Raw genomic sequence first — 25476 nt, 5'->3', positions numbered from 1 at the left:
GGCCGTAAAGTTGTTTGCGTTCCAAAATACCATTGCCATTTTAATGCCGTAGAACTGATTTGCGACTCTTCACAGTTTTGGAAGTTGAACGACTTCTTTGGGAAGCCGTAGGCCATGTAAGTGCAGAAGACTGAATCAAGGTTGTGAGACACAATCAGACATAAGTGAAACCTATAGTGTATCTGATGAAACTTGGGAGTAGGAAAGTATCACAGACGATAATCTTGAAGACGTTATCTCGTTATGGTCAAGTGAGAGTAAAACCTCAACAGACAATGACAATGCCGATAGTGACTCGGAAATGAAGGGTGTATTCCCTTTGTAGGCATTTTCTTTCCTTCGGAGAAATTGAATTGATTAGCAACGCGAGCTCTTCTAGTTGGTGAGTAATATAATTTCATTTTCTCGCGTTTTATCTGTTCGAGCATTGATCTATTTTTATCTCATAGCTTTATCCTAAATATGTGGTGTGTTATTGTTAATTTTATGTGAGTTACGCAAGTTGCTACCAGGAATAATAAATTGATTCTGGACTTACATTCGAGTATATATATTTCCGTTCATGTGTCATGGATCAGCTGTTTGTATTCGTAACAATTTGACACCAATGTCTGACTTCTGGTTAAGTGTCAAGTCGAAACTCATAAAAACGCAACTGTAGCCAATACGATGCTTCAGATAATCATGTGACATACAGATGCCGCTTTCTTTTTTATAGACTAGGTACCCAGTTTAGCCTCTTCCCGTACTCAGTGCACCAGTGGTTGTGGTCTGTCTGCCATGTACGTTATTTGTGCCATAGTTCTGGCAACCTGCTATCTAACGAAACAATAAAAAGAAATAAACAACATGTCATTGAGCAATACTTACCAGTTCACTTCCTGCATGCAATCATAATCTATGAAGAGTGTACTGTAGATCCAGTAGGTTAAGAGCAAATAAACGACACCAAGTTCGGGTTAACTATCCTAAACTAAGCACGAACAACAGTCACTATCCAGAATATTGAATGTACCACCTGGCAAGTAGAAAGAGCGTAGTTTTACTGTCTGAAATAATTAAGAAATACTCTGACAAATCCTCACCTATTTCTTAAATGCGGATATAGTTATGAATCAACATATTGCCAACATTATTTGGTTTTACGGTATAGTGGATAAAATGATATACCATAGTTTTAAATCGAATTAAGGAAAATATAAATTAACGCTAGGTTCGGCTTTAAAATATGGGTTAAATGACTCGTGCCAAAGTGTATACTGCAGTATATTTTCAAATAATTATACTGTATGTGAAAAATGAAAAAATACAGTACGTAGTAAGAGATGCTATACAACAATGAATGCACAGAAATGACAAAATCAACATGAAGCACAAAATTACTTACCTTGGGGCAGTAGCATCAAATATGACACGTGGAAGAGGACCCAAAATAAGGGGACTAAAGGCCAGGATCTTAAATGAACACTTTAGGGGTTGCCAGGTCAAAGCAACTAAGACTACCAAATAAGAGACGAAATTAAAGGTTAAGTCACAATATTTACTTAAAGAATAAAGATTTAAAATTCATTAATATTTACAATTGAATTATCTTTTTAAAAAAAATAATAAAATCAATGAGAAATAAAACTTGAGAAGCAGATACCACTTAATAAATTACAAAATGATTAAATTGAACCATTTTGTTTTAAAACTGAGAATACTAAAGAGTTGATACCTTCATAGATTATTTCAATAAATTTAAATATTAGTCAAATTAAAAAAAAAACTGACATCTTAAATTAATAATTAATTATGTAATAATTAATATTTACATCTAACCTTGAAAAATTAGAACACTGAAAAGGTTGCAACCTATTAAATAAATTATAATTACTTGGACCATAAAGAAAATTCATAGATCGATACCATTAAATAGATGATCATCTATCTTAAACTAATTCCTACTTGATAAATAAGATACAGGCCCGCAACTAACTATAAACCTGTTTAAGATTGAAATGTGTTGTACATTCCCACATCAATAATTAAGCAATGACAAGAACACGGACACACGCACACAAAAAAAGTGGTTCCAACACCAAATAAAATTACACGGATAAATAAATCAAATTTAAATGTCAATAAATAATTGACAGAAAATTTTCTCATCCAAGTAGGATTTCACAAGGGAAAAATAATATAAATATTCCACAATTAAAAACGGAACGACGACACACACAAACCGAAGCTAGTAGCAAGCCAAGCTATAATTCATTAAAAGTAGCCAAAGCCCACAAAATCTATGTGTACCCACAAGACAAGGTAAGGGGTGATGCAACAAATAATAAAGGATAAGACAGTAAACAAGGAGAAGAATGAGACCTGAGAACGTTAACCGAATGAGATTTATAAAAATAAAACGCGACAAACAAATTTCAATTCTCCACAGGCTCGACGTTTTAGAAGATGAATAGTAATATTACTATCATAGATGACTGTATGAAATTATATTTACATTTCACTAAACTGTTGGCCAAAATCTTTGTTAACAGATTTAAATAGAGGAAGCCTTGGACATGGCCTGATGCGTGTATGAGGTATCATATAATTTAGACCCCAGAAAAACTTAAATAACCATCCCATACCAAAACTTTGGGCAACACACACAATTACAGCACAATTAGAAATCAAATATCAAGAACGATGGAAATTAGAAAGGAATACACTGACCCAAAATTTAATGAAATGAATGAAGAAACCCGTGCCGAAAAAAATCATCAGAAGGTCCAGCACAAACGATAACCTAAATAAATTTAAACAAATAGAACAACACACAGCCTCGTAGACACATATCTAGCGATTCCAAATTACCTCACAATTTAATTACCGTACCATTAGATCTTGAAATCTTAAGACCATGGTCTAACATTTAGAGCTAGTTACATTTTAAAAATCTTGATGATGATATTGTCCTTTTTAAGAAAATTTCACCTGCAGAAGTGAAAACAGTTCAGTTAAATAAACAAACCGTTGCCGAAAAGATCCATTAATATATAGGCCAAATTCACGACAAAGTTTTTTACTTCAAATAATCCACGGCCTTGGGAGAGCTTCCAAAATATTAAGAGTTACCAGTACTTACTTCTTTGTGGTAGAATATCAGATTTCACAACTTACGCCACACTTACAAGCTAGGCATGCAGGTAACGGTCAACACTCACATAAGATTTTTTAATATAATAATCTAAAGATAACTTGGAGCACACAATAAATAAAAATCTAAAGGCACAGCCTTAGTTCTCCAACATCCTAGCCTAGAGTGTCTAATTCCATTCTCCAGACTCTCCAATTACACCAAAATGTTTTCCAAAGCACACGCGACTATACAACCATCTTGGAGGCCGGCTACAAGACAAATCACGGCTACTCAGAAGCAGCCTTAGCACACAGTGCCGAAGTCAGTAATGAGCATGCGCGCACTTATTGATTCGCTTATCGAACAACGTAATAATCGCTGAGTACAGTAACACGACCGAACAGAAGTAGTGCCACTACTCGAACATACGTCTCATATGGTGCATTCAGACTTGAAAGACATCATTTTAAGAAGAATGGAATATTAGATGTCATCCATTAATACTGTATATTTGTTATAGTTTCTTCGTTACTGTATGTAAAGCTTTACCATTGGATTGATTGCCAATGTTGCCAGTGGTGCATATATTAATTTAGCATGCCAAACTGGACATTGTGTTGCCATCTGTTGTGGGAAATGTAAACTATTTGTGCTATCTCGTTCGTTCCTGGAAGTCATTAAGAGCGGCCTGAAGTCTTGAGGAGCGACCGGAAGTCATGAAGAGCCATCTGCCTTAAACCGGATGAATGAATGAACGAACAAACCTGGAGGCGGAGAGCGGCCTGACTTCCTTGGCTCGCTCCAACCCTCCCGCTCCCAAGAGTTGACTCTAACGACTCTCAGCTGGGAGCGGGAGCGGATGAGCTAACTCCCTCGAAAGAGCTAGTTTGACCCATCACTAATACAAAGTTTGCCACCACTGTGGAAGAATTTGTGGCTCGAGGATTGGCCTCCACAGTCCCCTAAGTACTCACAGACTCACCAGTAACATCTGAGGAAGACAATCATACTAGTCAGCGAGTGATAGCCTGTCATCACCTTTTTGGCATTATTGAAACTTTAAAATATCGCTCTCTTGACATTGCAATATTTAACTGGCTTAGGTAAATAGACCATCACGTCCCTTGAGGATCGTGATACAAAATGCCTAGCGAATTGGAAATTGATGGCTCTTGAAAGAAAATGGATATGTTTTATGGAATGTTGTTCAGTCAATTCGAGGGAGTAGAGCTCTGTCCAGCTTCATCTCCACTATTTCCAAATCTAAACAATTTCCGTACTTCAAGGAATTAGGACCTAATTAAGCAATCAGCTGGTTGAGGTAGTCTTCGTCTCATCTATAGCTACGTCTTCTCGAAATTCGGAACATGGGCGTTCCCCCATAGCAATGTGCACCACTTGCGCCCGAGTGACGCGAGAAATGTACAGGGGTTACCTTCCCATGGGCGGGGTAGATTAAAGAAGTTAGTCTGGCAAGAGCAATTAAGAGTAAGATTTGCCACACTAAGGGTGGCGTGCACCAACCAAGAGTAAGTTCTATTTCTGTAGTAAAGTACTCCTGAAGTCAGCATTCGGCGACTTCCATACGAGAGTAAATTAGTTCTGAAGTATTTTAGTGCTTTCAGATACTCCTGGACTAAATTACTACAAGAGTAAAATGTTGAGAGCACCATCTTGTAGTATATTACTAAAGACGTAAATAACGCACGGATATAGGTTAGAATTTACTCTCACGTCGTGGATGGAGTAAGCTAAGTTTAGACTTGTTGACTAATGATAATATCGTGCCGTATATGAGAGGAAAGACGTTTCAAACGTATTTATGGATTACTTAGATTATATTGACGATCTTGACGCAGAAAACGACGGGAAATGTAATAGTGCATAGGCCTACAGTGCATAATGTGCACACGGAGAGTTTCAGGAACATTTTTGGTCTTAGGAAGGAATCCTTTACTTCCCTTCTAAATCTACTTGGAGATCACTTACAGCTGAATTCCTGTCTTAATCTTGTTGTATCTCTCAAATTACAGTTGCTGTGTGCCCTACTAGTGTTTTGTACCGGAACATTTCAGTACAGTTGCCGGTGATCTAATTAACGTTTACCGTACAACTGCTGGCCGTATATTTCATCGCATGGTTAAAGCAGTAGTTGAGGCTGAGAGGGAGGTACGCTTGCAAATGATGATTATTGTTTGGAAAATAAAAGGATATTCTTCACGTTGGCAGGTTTCCACACACCGTGGGTGCAACTGACTGTGACTGCACGCCTATTCCCATATTTTGCCCTCTCGGTGACAACGGTGAACTTTTTAGAAATCGGAAGAGGTGTTTATATTTTTTTTTTCAAATTGCTTAGCGTCGCACCGGCACAGATAGGTCTTATGGCAACGATAGGGTAGGAAAGTCCTAGAGATTGGAAAGCGGCCGGGGCCTTAAATTACGGACCCAGCATTTGCCTGGTATGAAAAATGGGAAAATTTTGCTGTGGCGATCTGTATGAAGAAACCACCATCAGTCTTAATTTTTCCTGAGTGTCCATGACTTTCTGCTTTGCTTCCGCCTTCGCTTTTAAGTCCTTCCCACTTCCACAGAATCTTAACTTGCTCTTCACTGCATTTTCCGTCACTCGAAGCATTGAATTCTTCTGTCACGGCTTTCCATGAACTTCTTTTCTTATCCAGCATCTTTATGTTGTGTTTCTTACACCCTATATCCTTTGCGTAGACAGTCATTATCTCTATTAACAAGCATTTATCTTTTTCGCTTACGTTTTTCCCCCGTTTCCTATCGCACCATAACCTTATCCATTTACATTTCTTTAAAGAAGATACACGAACACAACACTACTCCGCAAGTAACGAACGCTACTTTTATAGTAGTAACTAAAAGAGTAAATTGTACTTCAACTCTCCGATGTTACTTCCGGAGTAAATAACTCCCGTAGTAATTTACTTCTGTAGTATGGACTTCTTTAGTAAATGCTACTTCTGTAGTAATTTACTCCAAGATGGTGCACGCCACCCTAAATATTGGAACGTTGACCGACATCATGAGCTAGCAGAAATGTTGAACAGACATGTTGATATTGCCTTCATACAGGAGACCAAGTGGAGAGGTTCCAAGGCGAAAGAAATTGGAGATGACTACAAACTCATCTATCATGGCACCAGCACAACATCAAAGTGGCAATAGTGCAATAGTGGTTGGCCTACGCTACCGCAACATCACAAGTGTCGTCAGAGTGTCAAATAGGCTCATGTCTGTCAGGATTGACTTAACAAACTGCCCATATCATACCTTGCTATGCACCTCAAACTGGATGCATGGAAGATGAGAATGATGAGTTCTGGAACAATCTTGATGCCGATCTTGGAACAATTCCTCCAGATAAGTTCATTTTTCTTGTGGGGGAGACTTAAATGGACGTGTGATCTCAACAGGATAGATATGGGCGATGCCATGAAGGATATGGTCTTGGCACGTGAAACGATGACTGATGTCGTATACTTGATTGTGCAGAGGCTCATTTTAGTTGTGACCAACACATATTTCAAGAAAAGGATAACACATGTAGCTACATATACCAGTGGAGATCATGCTATTCAGATCGATTACTGGATGGTTCGACAACAAGATCTGAAGATGGTAATAGATACCAAAATGATCCCATATAACTGTATTACCCCCCAACACTGTTTACTTGTTCTGGATATTCGGAAAACTGTCAAACATACCAAGAATCTTATGGTTAAACTTTTGCATATATTATAGTGTCTTATTAGGTACACGTTTCACCCTCTTTTAGGGGCATCATCAGCCGTAACTCAGCCTTGAAGTCTCTGGTCTTGGAACTTAACAATCCATGTAAGATATAAAGTTTACAAATAATAACCTTTTTTAACATTGTGACATCTTAAAATTAACACACTAAAAAACATCTAAAATATATGGACAGAACAAATGATGGTTAATGGAGGAAACTAGTGATAAAATACACTTTTTTAAAATTAAAATTTAGAACATGATCATTCTTACTTATGTGGAGTGTAGAATGTTGGAACTGTTGCTTAATCGTTCTTAACGACGGTCTTGTAAGGACAATTGGCCCAGTTGTGTTTTGGTTCTTAGCCTTAGATGTGGCTGAAAAATTATTCGTTCATACCATGTTGGACGTGCCTAACTGTTCTGGTATTGCCTGCTTGACAGACACTTTGACACAATTTTCGCAACATTAATTATTCTAACGTTACAGTGAATACCTCTTATCCAAGACTGAGAGTGAAATATGTACCTAATATGACTATAATATTATGTAAAAGTTTAACCATAAGAATCTTGGTATGTATTGAATAGGTGGACTTATTAAATATTTTTGATATATGGTCAACATCATTACGGAACAAATATGGGAGTTGTAACTTGTAAACTGTCAAATTTCGTAAGACATCTAAAACTGGACCTGAGCGTATCAAGTGGTGGAAAATGAATGTCCACAAGAACGAAATGAAGACAGCTTTAACCAACTTCGTAGTGAAGCCTGCCTAGTCAGTTGAGGACATGGGGGAAGATGCTGCAGAACAGATACATCAGGCAACAACAGTAACTCTGGGAAAACCAAAACCCAGGCAAAAATATATTGATAAACAGATCTGGTGGTGGAATGATGAAGTCCAACAAGCTATCAAGGAGAAAAAGGTAGCCTTTAAGGCTTGCGGGAAGACCCGTCTGGATACTGACCTTCAGAGATATAAAGTGCTGAAATCGGCAGCGAAAAGAGCCGTGGCTACTGCAAAAGATCGTTCGTACCCGGATCTGTACGACCAGCTTGACACATCAGCAGGAGAAAATAATGTTTATCGTCTTGCGAAGTCCCACAACCGATCAACCCAGGACATTGGATATGTCATGCATATCAAAGGAGCTGACAACAAATTACTATGAGACTAACAAGCCATCCTTCAACAATGGTCCGACTATTTTGCAGATATCAGCAACAAAGAAATTGATCTTCCACAGATTGCACGCTCTGATCCCATCTATGGACCTGTGCCTTTGGTTATGGCAGAGGTTGGTTGCCATAAAGAAGATGAAGAATGGAAAAACAACTGGCCCAGATGACATACCAGCAGAAATCTGGAAAATTCTTGGCGGCAAGCCCGCTGCAGAATTCCTTGCCACACTCTTCAACCAGATCATCATCAAGAACAAACTTCCCCGCGCATGGACAACTAGCATGACAGTCCCAATCTGGAAAGGTAAAGGAGACGTGAGCGACTGCTCTACTTACCGCCCTATTCAACTCCTTTGCCATACACAGATGATGTTCAAACGAGTGCTGGGCAACAGGCTCAGAAACATTGTCACTGTAACATCCGACCAGTTTTGATTTGTTAAGAGCTGCAGTACCATCGATACCATCCATGCCACATGTTCATTGATAGAAAAACATAGGGAGAGGCAGAAGTGTACACATGGCATTTCTAGTCCTAGAAAAACCATTTGACCAAGTCCCACATGACCTCATCTGGCGAGCTCTTCGTAGTCATGAAGCCCCGCAAGCCTATGTAAGCTTGGTATAACTTATATATCACAATACATCTAGTGTGGTCCAGGGTCCATCCGGAATCTCCCCGCCTTTTGATATCACCGTGGGTGTACATGAGAGCTTAGCTCTATTACCATTATTATTTATCCTCTGCTTGGATGCAGCAACAGCTGACATACAGACATCACATCCCTGGACTCTTCTTTATGCGGATGATGTGGTTCTTGCCCAATAAACACGCCTTGAACTCCCAACGCCAGACACAAACTTGGTGCGACAAATTAGCCGAGAATGGTCTGCGCCTCAACACCCAGAAAACCGAATACCTAGAATGTGGCCCCCAAACTAGCAGGACCATAAGGATCAATTATGAAGACTTACAGAAAACCATGCATTTTAAATACCTAGGGTCAGTTTGAACTGTGATGCCACTTTTGATACCCAAGCGGGGTAAATGGAGCTTGGCTCAAGTGGAGACAAATCACCAGAGTCCTCTACGATAAAAAGATGCCTCACCATCTAGAGGCAAAAATTTACAAGACCGTGGTACACGCAGCAACTATTTATGGGGCAGAATATCATCCAATGACAAAAAAAAAAAAAAAAAAAAAAAAAAAAAAAAAAAAAAAAAACCCATGAGCAGACTATTCATACAATAGGAATGAAGATGCTTCGATGGACTCTTGGACTGACTCGATGTGACCATGTAAGAAATGAAGATGTTCGATAAAGACTTGGCATCGCTCCAATTGTGGAGAAAGTGAGAGAAGCGAGTCTCCACGGTTGCTAAAACAGCTCTCCAAGTTGATCCGGGAGGAATGCGACCACGTGGAAGGCCTTTACAGCGGTGGACTGACAATATCAAGGTCGACATGCACGACAATGGTTTAAAAGCTGAAGATGTCAACAATAAGATGAAATGGAGGAGATATAGCAAAACAGCGGACCCCATACTTTGGGATAAACGCTTGGAAAGAGATAGATTGGGGCTTTGTCCCATTTTGTGCCATGCTAACTGAATATTTTCAGCTGTTTTGGAATTTAATTTTAATCCAGACACCAAACTCTCATTTAAATCTAGAGGAATTTTGAATGGAATATGCAATGTTCAAATTCTGGGCAGCAAAACATTGGCTATTCCTGCCAACGAAGTAGCTGACCAGCAAGACGTCTGACTGCGCGTGTGCCTATTCCCTTCCACCTCCCCGATCATGCCACCTGCTCAGCGCTCTCACAGTTCAGGCAGCCTTGATATACTGGTGAGCCTTTACTCATGTAACACCAGGACTTAACCACTCGATTGCTGCGGAAAGTAATACGGATTTGTAACGTTGTGTGAAATTGATTGCTCGCATGCAATTCCGCGCTAATCCAGGCACTGCTCACGCAGGACCGCATGATGATAGAAATAAAGATTAAAACTCCGATGTCATTGATGCTATTATGCTGAAAATAATGAAGATTTGTCATTTAAATATACAGTTTCACAGTATTTAAATTCGGAATACCCAGTGGCTCAAATGTAAGTTAATATTATGTAACTAGCTCATATCTAGATTATTCTAGTCCATTGAAGAGGTCCTAGGGAGAAAATTGATTCATTATCACAGTTTTCAAATTTTGTTGGTCTCTCCAAGTCTGGCAGCTGCAGCTATTATTTCCTTCATTTTTATGCCTCAAAATGTGATGATTTGGCTCAGCATAATCACACTCAACATCAAGATGTAATTGACAAATTCTGTACTAATTCCATTTTCTTCATACTAGTTCTGCTCTCCTCCATAGCTTCTCACTTTCGTATAGTTATGCAAATGGCATTTCCATAGCTTCTCACTTTCTTATAGTTATGCAAATGGCATTTCCATAGTACAATATTTTAAACCTCTGGCTGTACACTTGCTCTAGGCCTATGTGATAAATTGTTCATCTGAAATTATCTTCAGGCAGTGTTTTGTAGTAAACACTTCGGAACTGGATTACAAATAAGGAAGACAATTTAAGTCTACTCCGTGGAGGCTTTTCCTTGTATAACAAAAGAAGGGCCTTGTGGGAATTAGATTCATTGTGAGTTGGGAAAGAAGAATTTAGTAGTAATAATTCTTATGATGCTTTTAGAGAGAGCCAACTGTAGAATACATGGGCAGTATTATCTACATGGTCAGTATTATCATTGACCAGTGCTTAAATTCCTAAAATTATCTTTGTGAGTCCTTTAAACAAGTTGGGTATGTATTACAGCTCTTGTTATTTAATTGTAAGTTTGCATTCAGGAGAGGGTGGGTTCATATCTCACTATCAGCAACCCTGAAGATGGTTTTGCGTGGTTTTCCATTGTTCACACCTGAGAAATGCTGGGGCCATACTTTAATTGAAGCTACAGGTTTTTCCTTCCTAGTCCTAGACATTTCCCATCCCATACCAGTGTCGCTGAAAACTTATCATTGGTGGTGCCTAATTAAATACTAGCAGGTACCAATATCTGGATCACACCGAATAATTCCTAATTAATGATACTACAGAGAACAATCAGGGAAAGCTGTTTCTATCAGATTGTGTGCTAATGAAAGAGACATAAATTTTACAAGCACGTGTATAGTAGCAGACAAAACAAGATGACCTTGTCTGACACCACAGTCTGAAAACTGTTTTTTTTTTTTCTGGTTGCTTTGCGCCCCACTGACACGGATAGGTCTTATGGCAAGGATGGGACAGGAAAGACCTAAGAATGGAAAGGAAGTGGCCATGGCCTTAATTAAGGTACAGCCCTAGCATTTGCCTTGTGTGAAGTGGGAAACCACAGAAAACCATCTTCAGGGCTGCCGACAGTGGGGTTCAAACCCACTATCACCCGGACGCGAGCTCACAGTTGGCACTCCTAACCGCACGGCCAACTTGCCCGGTAGTTTGAAATCTTATCCCTTTGTATAGTGCTGCTGAGTCTTGAGAATACAAAGTTTCCAAATCCTCTACTTAATTACTGCTCGTTTAGAAATGACAGAAATAAATACTTACATTTACTTTACTTTATTCAGATAAGCACAGATATTAACAACACATATATTACAACAAGAGGTGCCTACACAGACCAGGAACAGGTACTGTATCGTATCTGTACTTATTAATGGATTTACGATGGACATCCGGAAAGTAATACCTGTTAGCGCCGCATGAAGCGCTGGCAACTTAGGTAGCCGCTGGGCAAGGTCAGACCGCGTCAGTGGCTTGTCTGTCTGCTCTGTGCGAGGTTGCGTGACGCTAGCATTGCCTGTGTTGTGTCTGTGATCGTTTAAAATGTTTAAACAAAATGAGAATCCCGCCAGTTGTGAAGTGAGGGCCATGATAAAATATCTTGATGCACGAAACGTTTGATCTTGTAATATTCATCACCAATTAACGGAGGTGTATGGAGACAGTGTGATGGACGAGTCGTCTGTTCGGCGCTGGTGTCGCAACTTCAACTTGGTGAGGGGGAATACACACGACGAGGAGCATTCATTGAGACCATCTGTCATTACAGACCAACTGGTGAGCACAGTAGACGAATGTGTGAGGAACGATCGGTGCGTCACAATTGATGAACTCTGTGAACATTTTCCTAATGTGTCTCGAACAATTGTTCATGAAATTGTCAAAGACCATCTGCATTATTCAAAAATCTGTGCAAGGTGGGTCCCTCACATGCTTACAGAGGAGCACAAAACCAAGCGTATGGCTGCAGCAGTGAGGTCTCTGGGACGTTATTCCGATGAAGGAGACTCTTTCCTGACTCGCATCATTACTGGAGACGAAACATGGGTTTGATATGCATCACCTGAGACTAAACGACAGTCAATGGAGTCAATGCTCAATGCTCATTCACCAACCAAACCAAAAAAATTCAAGACAGTTCTGTCAACCAGGAAACTCATGGTAACTGTTTTCTGGGATTTTATGGCCCGTTGAGACACAATTAATGCTAATGCGTATTGTGAAACATTAAAGAAATTACGGCGGGCAATACAAAATCGACGGCGAGGTCTGTTGTCTACAGGTGTCATTCTCCTTCATGACAATGCCAGGCCTCATGCAGCTGCGATAACACAACAACTTTTGCAGCAATTCAAGTGGGAAACCTTCGACCATCCCCGTATAGCCCGGACTTGGCCCCTTCGGATTTTCATCTCTTTACGAAGCTTAATGCCTAAATTTGCTTGGAGATTATGTGGACAAGTAGTGTAAAGTATGCTCTTTCCAATAACAATGTGTACATATGTTAATATTTACTCCTGTGTCTTTATTGCGCAAACGGGTACCACTTTCCGGATGGCCTTCGTATTATTATTATTATTATTATTATTATTATTATTATTATTATTATTACTATTATTATTATTATTACTATTATTATTATTATTATTATTATTATTATTATTTTGTTTTGGCTGCCTATGGACCGTGTTAATTCGAATTCAGCTTCATCTGTTTATGGGCTTTAATCCTCATCCTGTACTCCTTTATCCTTTCTATCTGTAAACTCCTCCTTTCTTCTGGCCATGGCGCTTGGGTACGGGACGTAACTTTTTCTTGAAACTTCTTCGTGGCCTTGATTCTCAGGTTGTAAGCATCCCTGTTGCTGATTTCCATTCCATGTATCCTCATTTCTTCCAGGTCCTTCATCTCCTTATACCAGTGCATCACAGTTTTCCTGGTCCCAAAATATTATCTAATTGGTCGGTCTTCCCGGGTTCATTGTATAGATATGTCCGAAGAACATGGCTCTCCTCTTCCAGATGGTATCTGAGATCTTTTCCATCTTGAGAGATAATTCTTGGTTTCCTTTGTTTCTGTATGATCCATCCTCTGTTCTCTTTGGGGTCACAGTATCTTCCTGAGAATCTTTCTCTCCACCAGCTCCAACTCCTTACCAATCCTGTTTTTATCAGGTTCAAACATTCAGCTGCACATAAAGTCTCGGGGCGGATCACTGTCTGGTAGTGTTTGCATTTTGCATTGATCGAGATATTCTTCTTGTTGTAAGTGTTCATAGTTAATATGCAAAGTTCATCTTGTTGATTCTCGATAACAGTGCCTGTCTTTCTGACAGGTTATTGTCTATCCACTGTCCCAGATATTTGAATTTCTCAACATTCTGAATCCTTTCTCTCTCAGCTGTCATCCATCTGTGTGTTTTGAGGTTGGTCATGTATTGTATCTTCTCGAAGGAGATCCATAGGCCTACTGTACTTGCTTCTTCCTGGAGTTGGGCAATTTGGTTCCATGCCTGCTCTATTGACTCTGACAGAACACAGTGTCATACACAAAGGTTAAACAGTCAGTTCAGATTCCTTTGTTCTTGCATCCTATTCATATAGCACATATTCCTTGTGTTTTGCAGCACTACTCTCTACTCACTTTGTCAAGAACACAACTGAATAGAGATAGTCCAGCTCCCTGTCTGACCCCTGTTTGAATCCCAAAAGATTCCGATAACATCTCTCTGAACTTGACATTCAACGTTGTGCCAGTCACTGTCTATTTAACAAGTTCTCATGTCTTCCTATCTAGACCCATTTCTTCTAGGATATGAATAATTTTTTACCTTACTACGGAATTGTAGGTCTTTTTGAAGTTCACAAATGTGAGCACAAATTTGTTTCTCTGTTTCTGTTATGCAGTGATCAATTTTAGGTTCAGGATCTGTTCTGCACATGACCTGCCCTTTCTAAAACCTTGATACTCGCCAATTTGTTGCTCCAATTGTTTTTTCTGCTTTGTGTAGCAGTGCCTTTGAAAAGATCTTAAATGTATCTGGTAGTAAAAATATTCCTCTGTAATTGTTAACATCCGTCTTGTCTCATTATTATTATTATTATTGTTTGTTCAGAAGGAAGCCATGCACTAGCCATGCGTCTTGGTGGGTGTGCTATTTACTAACTGATGAGCCCGACTTTAGCACACTGGGGCGAAACGCTGGCAACCAAGAATGAGTTAACTGGAAAATTTATCATGTTTTAAGTTCTTCAGTCTGTTGAAACATGAACAGTATAACATACCTGTAAAATTTGGATACACTGAGCAAATGGCTGTGTGGTTTGAGTCATGTAGCTGTCAGCTTGCATTTGGGAGATAGTGGGTTTGAACCCCATTGTTGGCACCCCAGAAAATGTTTCTCTGCGTTTTCCCATTTTCACACCTGGTTGCGATCATTTCCTTCCCACTCGTAGCCCTTTCCTATCCCATCGTCGCCATAAGACCTATCTGTGTTGGTGCAACCTAAAGCAGATTATGTAAAAAAAAAAAAAAAAAAAGTTGAACAAGCAGTACGGCAGGTTTCGTTTCACAAGAACATCCTCAGATTCTGTCAAATCACTTTTAACCATGTGTATATATGTACAGTATTGTTTACGTTGCATAAACTCGTCAATGATTGAGAATTGGTGATACTGTGAACATGTGAGATTGACTTACTTGACTAATTCCTGTTGTTCCTTGTGGAACATAGGGCATCAACAAAGCATCTCTATCTGATCCTGTTGCCAGCCAACCTCTTCACCTCTCTCCAGGTCGTGCCTTCTTCCATTGCCTCCATGTGTACAGACCTCCGCCATGTTTGTTTGGGCCTTCCTCTCCTCCTTTTGACCTGCGGGTTCCAATCCAGTGCCTCTCTCTCAATGGCTTCATTCCCTTTCCTCAGCGTATGCACTATCCATTTCCATATCCGCCGCTTTATCTGTGTGGCCATCTCGGTTTCACCCGTCCTCCATAGTTCATGATTGGAGATTACTTCTGGCCAGTAGATGTTTTGAATTTTTCTTAAACAGCAGTTGACAAAGGTCTGCAACTTGGAGGTAATCACTTTAGTCACTTTCCAGGTCTCGGACCCATATAGTAGAACAGCCTTGACATTACTTCGGAAAATGCGAAGTTTGGTCCTGATAGACATTTTGTTATTCTTCCATAACGGATAGAGCCAAACAAAGGCACCATTTGCTTTTTGTATACATTGAGGAACATCCTGTACTGCTCCTCCGTCTTTGGTAACTACATTGCCCAAGTAGGTGAAACTATCCACATCATCTATAGGTTCATCACTGAAGACAAATGGGTCTAGTTTGTTGGTGTTCATCCTTAGAGCCTTTGTCTTCTTTGAGTTGATCATTAGCCCCACCTTTTTTTCCTTCTTTTACCAAGTCTTCAATCTTTGATTGCATTTCACCATGTGCCACAGACAGGAGACACACATTGTCAGCGAAGTCTAGGTCTTTTAACCTATCAGCCAACCCCCACTGGATACCACATTTCACATTTCGCGTTACATTCCGCATTACCGCATCAATCACCCCCAGGAACATTGTTGGCGAGAGGATACAACCTTGACGTACTCCTGAACGTACAGATATAGGCTCAGATACACGGCCCTCATGAATGACTCTGCATGAATAATCACGGTATGTTTCCTGAATAAGGATGGTAATTTGTGATGGCACTCCATACCGCTTCACTTCCTTCCACAGAGCTTCTTTGTTGATCGAATCAAAAGCTTTTTCGAAGTCGATGAACACTGCTCCAGAATTATCCTCGATTTGGTCGAAAGCCTGCATGTTCCCGTCGGAGCCTCAAGTTGATATACTCCTTAATTCTGTTCAGCAGAACCCTGGTGAAGACTTTGCTAGGGATTGAAAGAAGCGTAATGCCCCTCCAGTTATTACAGTTAGACTTATCGCCCTTCTTTGGCAACTTCACCAGCAACCCACATTTCCAATCTGTCGGCATTTCTCCATTAACCCATATAACATGTGAGATTATGAATGTAGAAGTCTATTAGTAAATTGAAGAATGTTTTCTGTACTTATTTTAAGTAAGTTTCATGTCTGTTATTTCTTCCAACTACTGCTTGTTCGTTATATCACCAATTCAAAATAATTGATATGTTTATACAACATAAACAATATTGTACAAATATACGCATGGTTAAAAGGGATTTAATAGAAACTGTGGATGTCGTTATAGAATGAAACAAGTCATTCTCCTTATAATTGGATTTTTTTAAAATACAGGTATGTACAGGCGGCTAGGACTATACAATTCACTGGTGGTCCATAACCCGTTAGAGGAGAGATCCTCACTTGGACTATGTGCAAGTAGGGTAGCATCCTGCTTCATGAAGTTACCAAGCTCAGAACATTTTTTTTTTTTTTTTTTTTTTTTGCTAGGGGCTTTATGTCGCACCGACGCAGATAGGTCTTATGGCGACGAAGGGATAGGAAAGGCCTAGGAGTTGGAAGGAAGCGGCCATGGCCTTAATTAAGGTACAGCCCCAGCATTTGCCTGGCGTGAAAATGGGAAACCACGGAAAACCATCTTCAGGGCTGCCGATAGTGGGATTCGAACCTACTATCTCCCGGATGCAAGCTCACAGCCGCGCGCCTCTACGCGCACGGCCAACTTGCCTGGTCAGAACATTTTTAAGCAAGCCTCAGACCTATGGGAGTAACGGAGTCCCACTCCCATTGACAGGCGAGGGACTCCTTGGAAGCAACTTGGTGAGCAAAATGGAATTCGAAAGGAAAGGGTGATAGACATAAAGCTGAAAATTACAGGCCAGTAAGTTTGACATGCATTGTATGTAAGCTTTGGGAAGGCATTCTTTCTGATTATATTAGACATGTTTGTGAAATTAATAACTGGTTCGATAGAAGGCAATTCAGTTTTAGGAAAGGTTATTCCACTGAAGCTCAACTTGTAGGATTCCAGCAAGATATAGCAGATATCTTGGATTCTGGAGGTCAAATGGACTGTATCGCGATTGACATGTCTAAAGCATTTGATAGGGTGGATCATGGGAGACTACTGGCAAAAATGAGTGCAATTGGACTAGACAAAAGAGTGACTGAATGGGTTGCTATATTTCTAGAAAATAGGTCTCAGAGAGTTAGAGTAGGTGAAGCTTTGTCTGACCCTGTAATAGTTGAGAGGGGAGTTCCTCAGGGCAGTGTTATCGGACCTTTATGTTTTCTTATATATATAAATGATATGAGTAAAGGAGTGGAATCGGAGGTAAGGCTTTTTGCGGATGATGTTATTCTCTATAGAGTGATAAATAAGTTACAAGATTGTGAGCAACTGCAACGTGACCTCGAAAATGTTGTGAGATGGACAGCAGGCAATGGTATGTTGATAAACGGGGCTAAAAGTCAGGTTGTAAGTTTCACAAATAGGAAAAGTCCTCTCAGTTTTAATTACTGCGTTGATGGGGTGAAAGTTCCTTTTGGGGATCATTGTAAGTATCTAGGTGTTAATATAAGGAAAGATCTTCACTGGGGTAATCACATAAATGGGATTGTAAATAAAGGGTACCGATCTCTACACATGGTTATGAGGGTGTTTAGGGGTTGTAGTAAGGATGTAAAGGAGAGTGCATATAAGTCTCTGGTAAGACCCCAACTAGAGTATGGTTCCAGTGTATGGGACCCTCACCAGGATTACCTGATTCAAGAACTGGAAAAAATCCAAAGAAAAGCAGCTCGATTTGTTCTGGGTGATTTCCGACAAAAGAGTAGCGTTACAAAAATGTTGCAATGTTTGGGTTGGGAAGAATTGAGAGAAAGAAGAAGAGCTACTCGACTAAGTGGTATGTTCCGAGCTGTCAGCGGAGAGATGGCGTGGAATGACATTAGTAGACGAATAGGTTTGAATGGCGTTTATAAAAGTAGGAAAGATCACAATATGAAGATAAAGTTGGAATTCAAGAGGACAAACTGGGGCAAATATTCATTTATAGGAAGGGGAGTTAGGGATTGGAATAACTTACCAAGGGAGATGTTCAATAAATTTCCAATTTCTTTGAAATCATTTCAGAAAAGGCTAGGAAAGCAACAGATAGGGAATCTGCCACCTGGGCGACTGCCCTAAATGCAGATCAGTATTGATTGATATCAATATTAATGGGGCTTATGGAAGAAAGAAAGTAGAACTGGCCAAATCAGCAAAGAGGATGCATCCGGATGTGCTAGGAGTAAGTGATATTCGGGTAAGGGGAGATAACGAGGAAGAGATAGGAGATTATAAAGTGTACTTGACGGGTGTTAGAAAGGGAAGGGCAGAGTCTGGGGTAGGGCTCCTTATCAGGAGTACCATTGCACGCAACATAGTTTCTGTTAGGCACGTAAATGAGCGAATGATGTGGGTAGATTTGGCAGTTGGAGGAATTAGGACTAGAATTGTCTCCGTGTATTCACCATGTGAGGGTGCAGATGAGGATGAAGACAAGTTTTATGAAGCATTGAGTAACATAGTGGTCAGGGTCAACAGCAAGGATAGAATAGTGCTAATGGGCGATTTCAATGCGAGAGTTGGGAATAGAACAGAAGAATATGAAAGGGTGGTTGGTCAATGTGGGGAAGATATAGAAGCTAATGGGAATGAGAAGTGTTTGCTGGACTTCTGTGCTAGTATGGGTTTAGCAGTTACGAATACATTCTTCAAGTATAAGGCTATTCACCGCTACACATGGGAGGCTAGGCGTACCAGATCCATAAAAGACTATATCTTAACCGATTTCGAATTCAGGAAATCTGTTAGGAATGTACGAGTTATCCAGGGTTTTTTCGATGATACAGACCACTATCTGATCTGTAGTGAATTAAGTATCTCTAGGCGTAGGGTAGAGAAAGTGAAATCTGTCTGCAAATGAATAAGGGTAGAAAATCTCCAGGACGAGGAAATTAGAAGTACATGGATATGATTAGTGAGAAATTTCGAACAGTGGACAGTAAGCAGGTTCAGGATGTAGAAAGTGAATGGGTGGCATACAGGGATGCTGTAGTAGAAACAGCAAGGGAATGCTTAGCAACAACTGTGTGTAAAGATGGGAAAAGGCAAACATCCTGGTGGAATGATGAAGTGAGAGCAGCTTGTAAACTTAAAAAGAAGGCTTATCAGAAATGGCTCCGAACAAGGGCCGAGGCAGGCAGTTATTTGTACGTAGATGAAATAAACGGAGCGAAACAAATAGTTGTTGAATCCAAAAAGAAGTCGTGGGAAGATTTTCGTAATAACCTGGAAAGGCTAGGTCAGGCAGCAGGGAAACCTTTCTGGACAGTAATAAAGAATCTTAGGAAGGGAGGGAAAAAGGAAATGAACAATGTTTTGAGTAATTCAGCTGAACTCATAATAGATCCCAGGGAATCACTGGAGAGGTGGAGGGAATATTTTGAACATCTTCTCAATGTTAAAGGAAATCATCCTGGTGGTGTTACGAGCAATCAAGCTCATGGGGAGGAGGAAAATGATGTTGGTGAAATTACACTTGAGGAAGTGGAAAGGATGGTAAATAGACTCAATTGTCATAAAGCAGCAGGAATAGATGAAATTGGACCTGAAATGGTGAAGTATAGTGGGAAGACAGGGATAAAATGGCTTCGTGGAGTAGTAAAATTAGCATGGAGTGGATTGGACAAAAGCAGTAATTGCACCTATCTATAAGCTAGGGAACAGGAAGGATTGCAACAACTATCGAGGTATCTCATTGATTATTATACCAGGCAAAGTATTCACTGGCATCTTGGAAGGGAATTTGCGATCAGTCTTTGAGAGGAAGTTGGATGAAATCCAGTGTGGTTTTAGACCACAGTGGGGCTGTCAGTATCAGATTTTCAGTATGCGCCAGATAATTGCTAAATGCAACGAGAGGAATAGGCAGTTGTGTTTATGTTTCGTAGATCTGGAGAAAGCATATAACAGTGTACCGAGGGGAAAAGATGTTCGCCATACTGGGGGACTATGGAATTAAAGGTAGATCATTAAAATCAATCACAGGCATTTATGTTGACAATTGGGCTGCAGTGAGAATTGATGGTAGAATGAGTTCTTGGTTCATGGGTGCTTACAGTGGTTAGACAAGGCTGTAATATTTCACCTTTGCTGTTCGTAGTTTACATAGATCATCTGCTGAAAGGTATAAAATGGCAGGAAGGGATTCAGTTTGGTGGAAATGTAGTAAACAGTCTGGCCTATTCTGACGACTTGGTCTTAATGGCAGATTGTGCTGAAAGCCTGCAGTCTAATATCTTGGAACTTGAAAATAGGTACAGTGAGTATGGTATGAAAATTAGCCTTTCGAAGACTAAATTGATGTCAGTCGGTAAGAAATCTGAAAGAATTGAACATCAGATTGGTATACAAAACTAGAACAGGTTGATAATTTCAAGTATTTAGGTTGTGTGTTCTCCCAGGGCGGTAATATATATTAGGTGAGATTGAATCAAGGTGTAGTAAAGTTAATGCAGTGAGCTCGCTGTTGCGATTAACAGTATTCTATAAGAAGGAAGTCAGCTCCCAGACGAAACTATCTTTACATCAGTCTGTTTTCAGACCAACTTTGCTTTACGGGAGTCCAAGCTGGGTGGACTCAGGATATCTTATTCTTAAGTTAGAAGTAACAGATATGAAAGTAGCGAGAGTGATGGCTGGTACAAACAGGTGGGAACAATGGCAGGAGGGTACTTGGAATGAGGAGATAAAGGCTAATTTAGGAATGAACTCGGTGGATGAAGCTGTACTCATAAACTGGCTTCGGTGGTGGGGTCATGTGATTACAATAGTTTTTAAATAATGTGTTGTTCATGTCCACCTTTTCAATACAAATTGTACAATGTTTTAAATTACATATACTTTCATGGACTAGTTTTGACTTAACAGTAGGTCATTATTAGCCTAAAGCAGATCAAACACAAATGTATCGAAATTAAACAACGTAAAGACACAAAGGTCTTAAAAATGTACATACCATGTAAGATAAGAATTCGAGAGATGCGCTGCACTATGTTAAAAAGTAGCTCTATGATAGAGATATATAAAAATCCAGTGCGCCGTCCAACATTAAAAAAGTTATTTAAGAAAGAGATCCTTAAATTGCTGGTCAAGGATATCAATATAGGCTGGCTGTTTAAAGATGCTGTTTTCCATTCAAAGGTCAACTGAGCCGGAGATGTTCATAAATTCAGTACACATGGATGCGAAAGATAGGTTACCTAGGAGAATGATTGACTCTGTAATGGAGGGTAAGAGCAGTAGAGGGAGACCAAGATGACGATGGTTAGACTCAGTTTCTAACGATTTAAAGATAAGAGGTATAGAACTAAATGAGGCCACAGCACTAGTTGCAAATAGAGGATTGTGGCGACATTTAGTAAATTCACAGAGGCTCGCAGACTGAACGCTGAAAGGCATAACAGTCTATAATGATAATGTATGTACATCTTGATGACGGCAGAATAGACAGCTGCGAGAACCCTCTGTTTCCCATCTTTTTCATCACCAATGGACCATGGAGGAGTCGCACCCCAAGTATGTCCAGTGATCCTCTCCAAGTACCACAATACTACTACACTCGATTACTTTACTGTTCAAAATTGGTGCTTACTATAGTCTTCCAGGTATTGCAGATACACTGTGTGATACACATGTAATGGAATCTCACTGCCAAGTGCACTTGTGTTGTCAGGCAATCTGCAACAGGACACTTGGTCTAATTGCTGCAGACCAGTGTAGGATAGTAGTGCCCTTCCACATAGGATCAGAGTGCTCTCTAAATATGAACAGTTTGTGTTGTAAAACTCTTTCTAGGTGTTCTTCAGTACATTTCCACCAGTTCATATTTAATTTTTGTGTGTTTGTTTTTCCCTCATGACATACCCTGGGTTTGACCTACAAAAGCCGAAGCCTTACTGATCTCAGAATGTCATTGATATAATGACCAATGGTGATATGGACGTATATTAAGAGGTGGTTTGATGTCTTGGCCGGAAGCTCTGCAGACTATGGTGCAGTAGGTTCAGTCCTGATCATGATGTTCACCAGCTTGTAGGTGGACAGGGATCTGCCCATAATGTTCACTGGACCGGAAGCATGACGTATCCAACAGTGTTTTGCCATTCCTCTTTCCATTAATGACATGCAGTGACCATTGCAACCTGGTAGTGGCTTGCCAATACTAGCTTTTGGAGACAAGTATGCAAGTTGTGCTGTAAACAGTTGATTGTATACTGTTGCAGAAAACATCAGTTATTGTGTTACTATTCCCTCATTCCTTGCTGATGTAACAAATTAAGCAGAATGGTCTTTAGAGGATGGCTATTCTTTCTCGTATTTGTTCGTGTCAGACAGCCAGAATGTTCCCTCAGTGCTATCCATCCTTCTTCAAACCATTCCTTGCATTTACTCGGGAAACAGAAACATTGCACCACACTGACCATACTACTTCCCAGAATGATGCTTTTCACCCTCCTATGCCAGCAGATACGCTAAGTTAAAATACCCACGGTAAGTAAGCAAGCACTTCGATTTTGACCTAAATCTACATTGTCTATAACATCATGTGACTGGGGGTGTTCACCATACGCTTAAGGGCTCTTAGCTGTGAGCTTGCATCCGGGAGATAGTGCGTTCGAATGCCACTGTCGGCAGCCCTGAAGATGGTTTCCATGGTTTTCCATTTTCACACCGGGTAAATGCTTAATTAACGCCACGACTGCTTTCTTCCCACTCCTAGCCCTTTCCTGTTCCAGCATCGCCATTAAAGCTATCTGTGTCAGTGCGGCGTTAAGCTGATTGTAAAAATAACCTTCATGTGATATTGCACCTGGAGCCACTGTACCAGGTCCAAAGGTAATGCAATTTTAATAATTTGAACAGTTCAGTTTCCTGTGAAAGTTGGATGTTTATCTTGGCTACTTCAGAGTGTTCAGATATCTATCCACAGTATGGGCACAAATCCTTTTTTCTTCACAATAAGGATGGGAGGTCATCGGAGGTATTTATAGTTGTGTGTGGTTTCTGTCCATTGCTTAAATTTTTAAAAGTAGCAGAGACTTCTTTCATGAGCACTCAGAAGATTACGTATGATTTGTTCGTTTTTCAGCAAATGGAAAGATTCAAGGTAGTTGAACGGGAAACGAAAACCAAAGCATACTCTAAGGAAGGTCTGGGTGCTGCTCAGAAATTGGATCCAGCACAGAAAGAAAGAGATGAGACTGCTGGATGGTTAGCCACTTCTATTGATGCTCTTAACCTTCAGGTAAGGAAATATTAGAACTATGTAATAATGAAGTTTGCTTACTTCTTGAAGCCTATATTTGAACGTGTGTATTATGTGTGCAATAAGAAATTAATTATGTATAGGTTTAGAATTTATCGAATCCTACATATTTGAATTTGAAATTCTAAGAGTGAAGATCTAAATGGGAAAGAAATGTATATGGCATGTCTGTTAACTTTGAATTGTTTTTTGGAAGCATTTTAGGTGAAGTAAAATCTGAAGTGCCATACACACAGAGCTCAAACGCTTATCATTTCCTGAGTATCTATGGGACATTTCCCATGTTACACACACATTTACCAAAAAACAACAGGGTACATCTCTTTTATTTTCTGAGAGAACAATTCCCAGCTTTACTTCATTTGCAATTGCTATATCTCTCAGAGTACTTCCTGCTTCCTTCAGTCTTCGTTTTTCATTCTGTCCTCTATTTCTTCTTTTCCTGAACTTTTTTTTTTTCAGTATCTTATTCCATTATGGTGTCTCTTTCTGCCTTACCTTTCCTGACGTTTTCTTTCTTCACTGTGAGTTGCCATGGTCATAACCTTCATCAGTTCTCGACAATTTGTCTTACACTTTACAAAGGAAAAGGATAAATTTCATTTTTTCCTTTGTAAAGTGAAAACCGTCAATACGGAATGATTCTAATATCTTGTAATGCAATAATTTCTCTTTTCCATTAAAATGTAATTGAGCAGTGCTTTAGCTTTTTTGTGTTCCTTTCATGCCTGGTAATCTTCATACTATTTTTCTTCCTGAACAATATGTTTGATATGAGCAGTTGGTTTAATTGCCAAAGATAGCACAGAAATGGTTCAGCATCAATTCTCCTGTTTCGGAGCAGTTGCAGAAGTCTTTACACATATCCCCTTCTCGATTCTCGCTACCGCATCCATATTAGGTCCAAAGTTCCCTTCCTTACTTCTCTCTCCCCAGTTATGCTTTCATATCACCCTGAGGGTTGATAACCAAGTCGCAATGTCACAAGATTCTTACCAATGATAGTTACGGCCAGTGCATGTACAATTATAAAAAAAGAAAAATCTTGTTACTGTGGTTTGGATGTACACTAATACTATCTTCTTGCACATGTTTCTGAAATTTTTTTCACAGTCATACCTACCCCATTCCTTGCTTCTAGTCTTATGCTGTAAAACAGTCTATATCCATTCTTCATAGTACTTTTCTTCCCTTTATTTATACTTGGTCCAAGACTGGATTTGTCCTGCTCCTTAATGAATTTAACCATTTCATCAGGCTTACTTGTTATTATCGGGCTGTTGAATGTTCCCAATTTAATGAAGTCCCTATGGATGAGGCATAATATTGCTTGCCTACTTCATACAGCTGCTCCAATATTCAGAGAACTGAGTGTTGCTTGCAGGGAGCACCTTGCAATCTTCGGAGTGGTATTTTTGTCACCATTTTCATTATTACAATGGGGTTTTCACTTCCATAGCTATTGTATGCCTGGTAAGGGTGTCCGAATATAGAGAAAGATAGTGTAAAACAAAACCTAAAGGTTTCCACCTATTCAAATACTATTTGTTGTAACCTTAAGAAAAGTTACACCGAGCTCGATAGCTGCAGTCGCTTAAGTGCGGCCAGTATCCAGTATTCGGGAGATAGTAGGTTCGAACCCCACTATCGGCAGCCCTGAAAATGGTTTTCCGTGGTTTCCCATTTTCACACCAGGCGAATGCTGGGGCTGTACCTTAATTAAGGCCACGGCCG

At 39.9% G+C, this 25476-nt stretch overlaps 1 protein-coding gene across 2 annotated transcripts in view; it reads left to right on the top strand.

Moving 5' to 3' along the window:
* Not3 (CCR4-associated factor Not3) overlaps positions 1 to 25476 on the top strand; it is a 398149-nt gene that overhangs the window by 10723 nt on the left and 361950 nt on the right. For both annotated transcript variants that reach the window (XM_067141698.2, XM_067141697.2), the window contains exon 3: positions 23566 to 23721. In XM_067141698.2, coding sequence (XP_066997799.1) covers positions 23566 to 23721 — 156 coding nt within the window. The remainder of the gene's footprint in view (positions 1 to 23565; positions 23722 to 25476) is intronic.

This window comes from Anabrus simplex, chromosome 2, assembly GCF_040414725.1.
Source record: "Anabrus simplex isolate iqAnaSimp1 chromosome 2, ASM4041472v1, whole genome shotgun sequence".
Classification (NCBI taxonomy): domain Eukaryota; kingdom Metazoa; phylum Arthropoda; class Insecta; order Orthoptera; family Tettigoniidae; genus Anabrus; species Anabrus simplex.
Note: the sequence above shows the minus strand (reverse complement) of the source record. Positions and strands in the feature narration are given on the sequence as shown.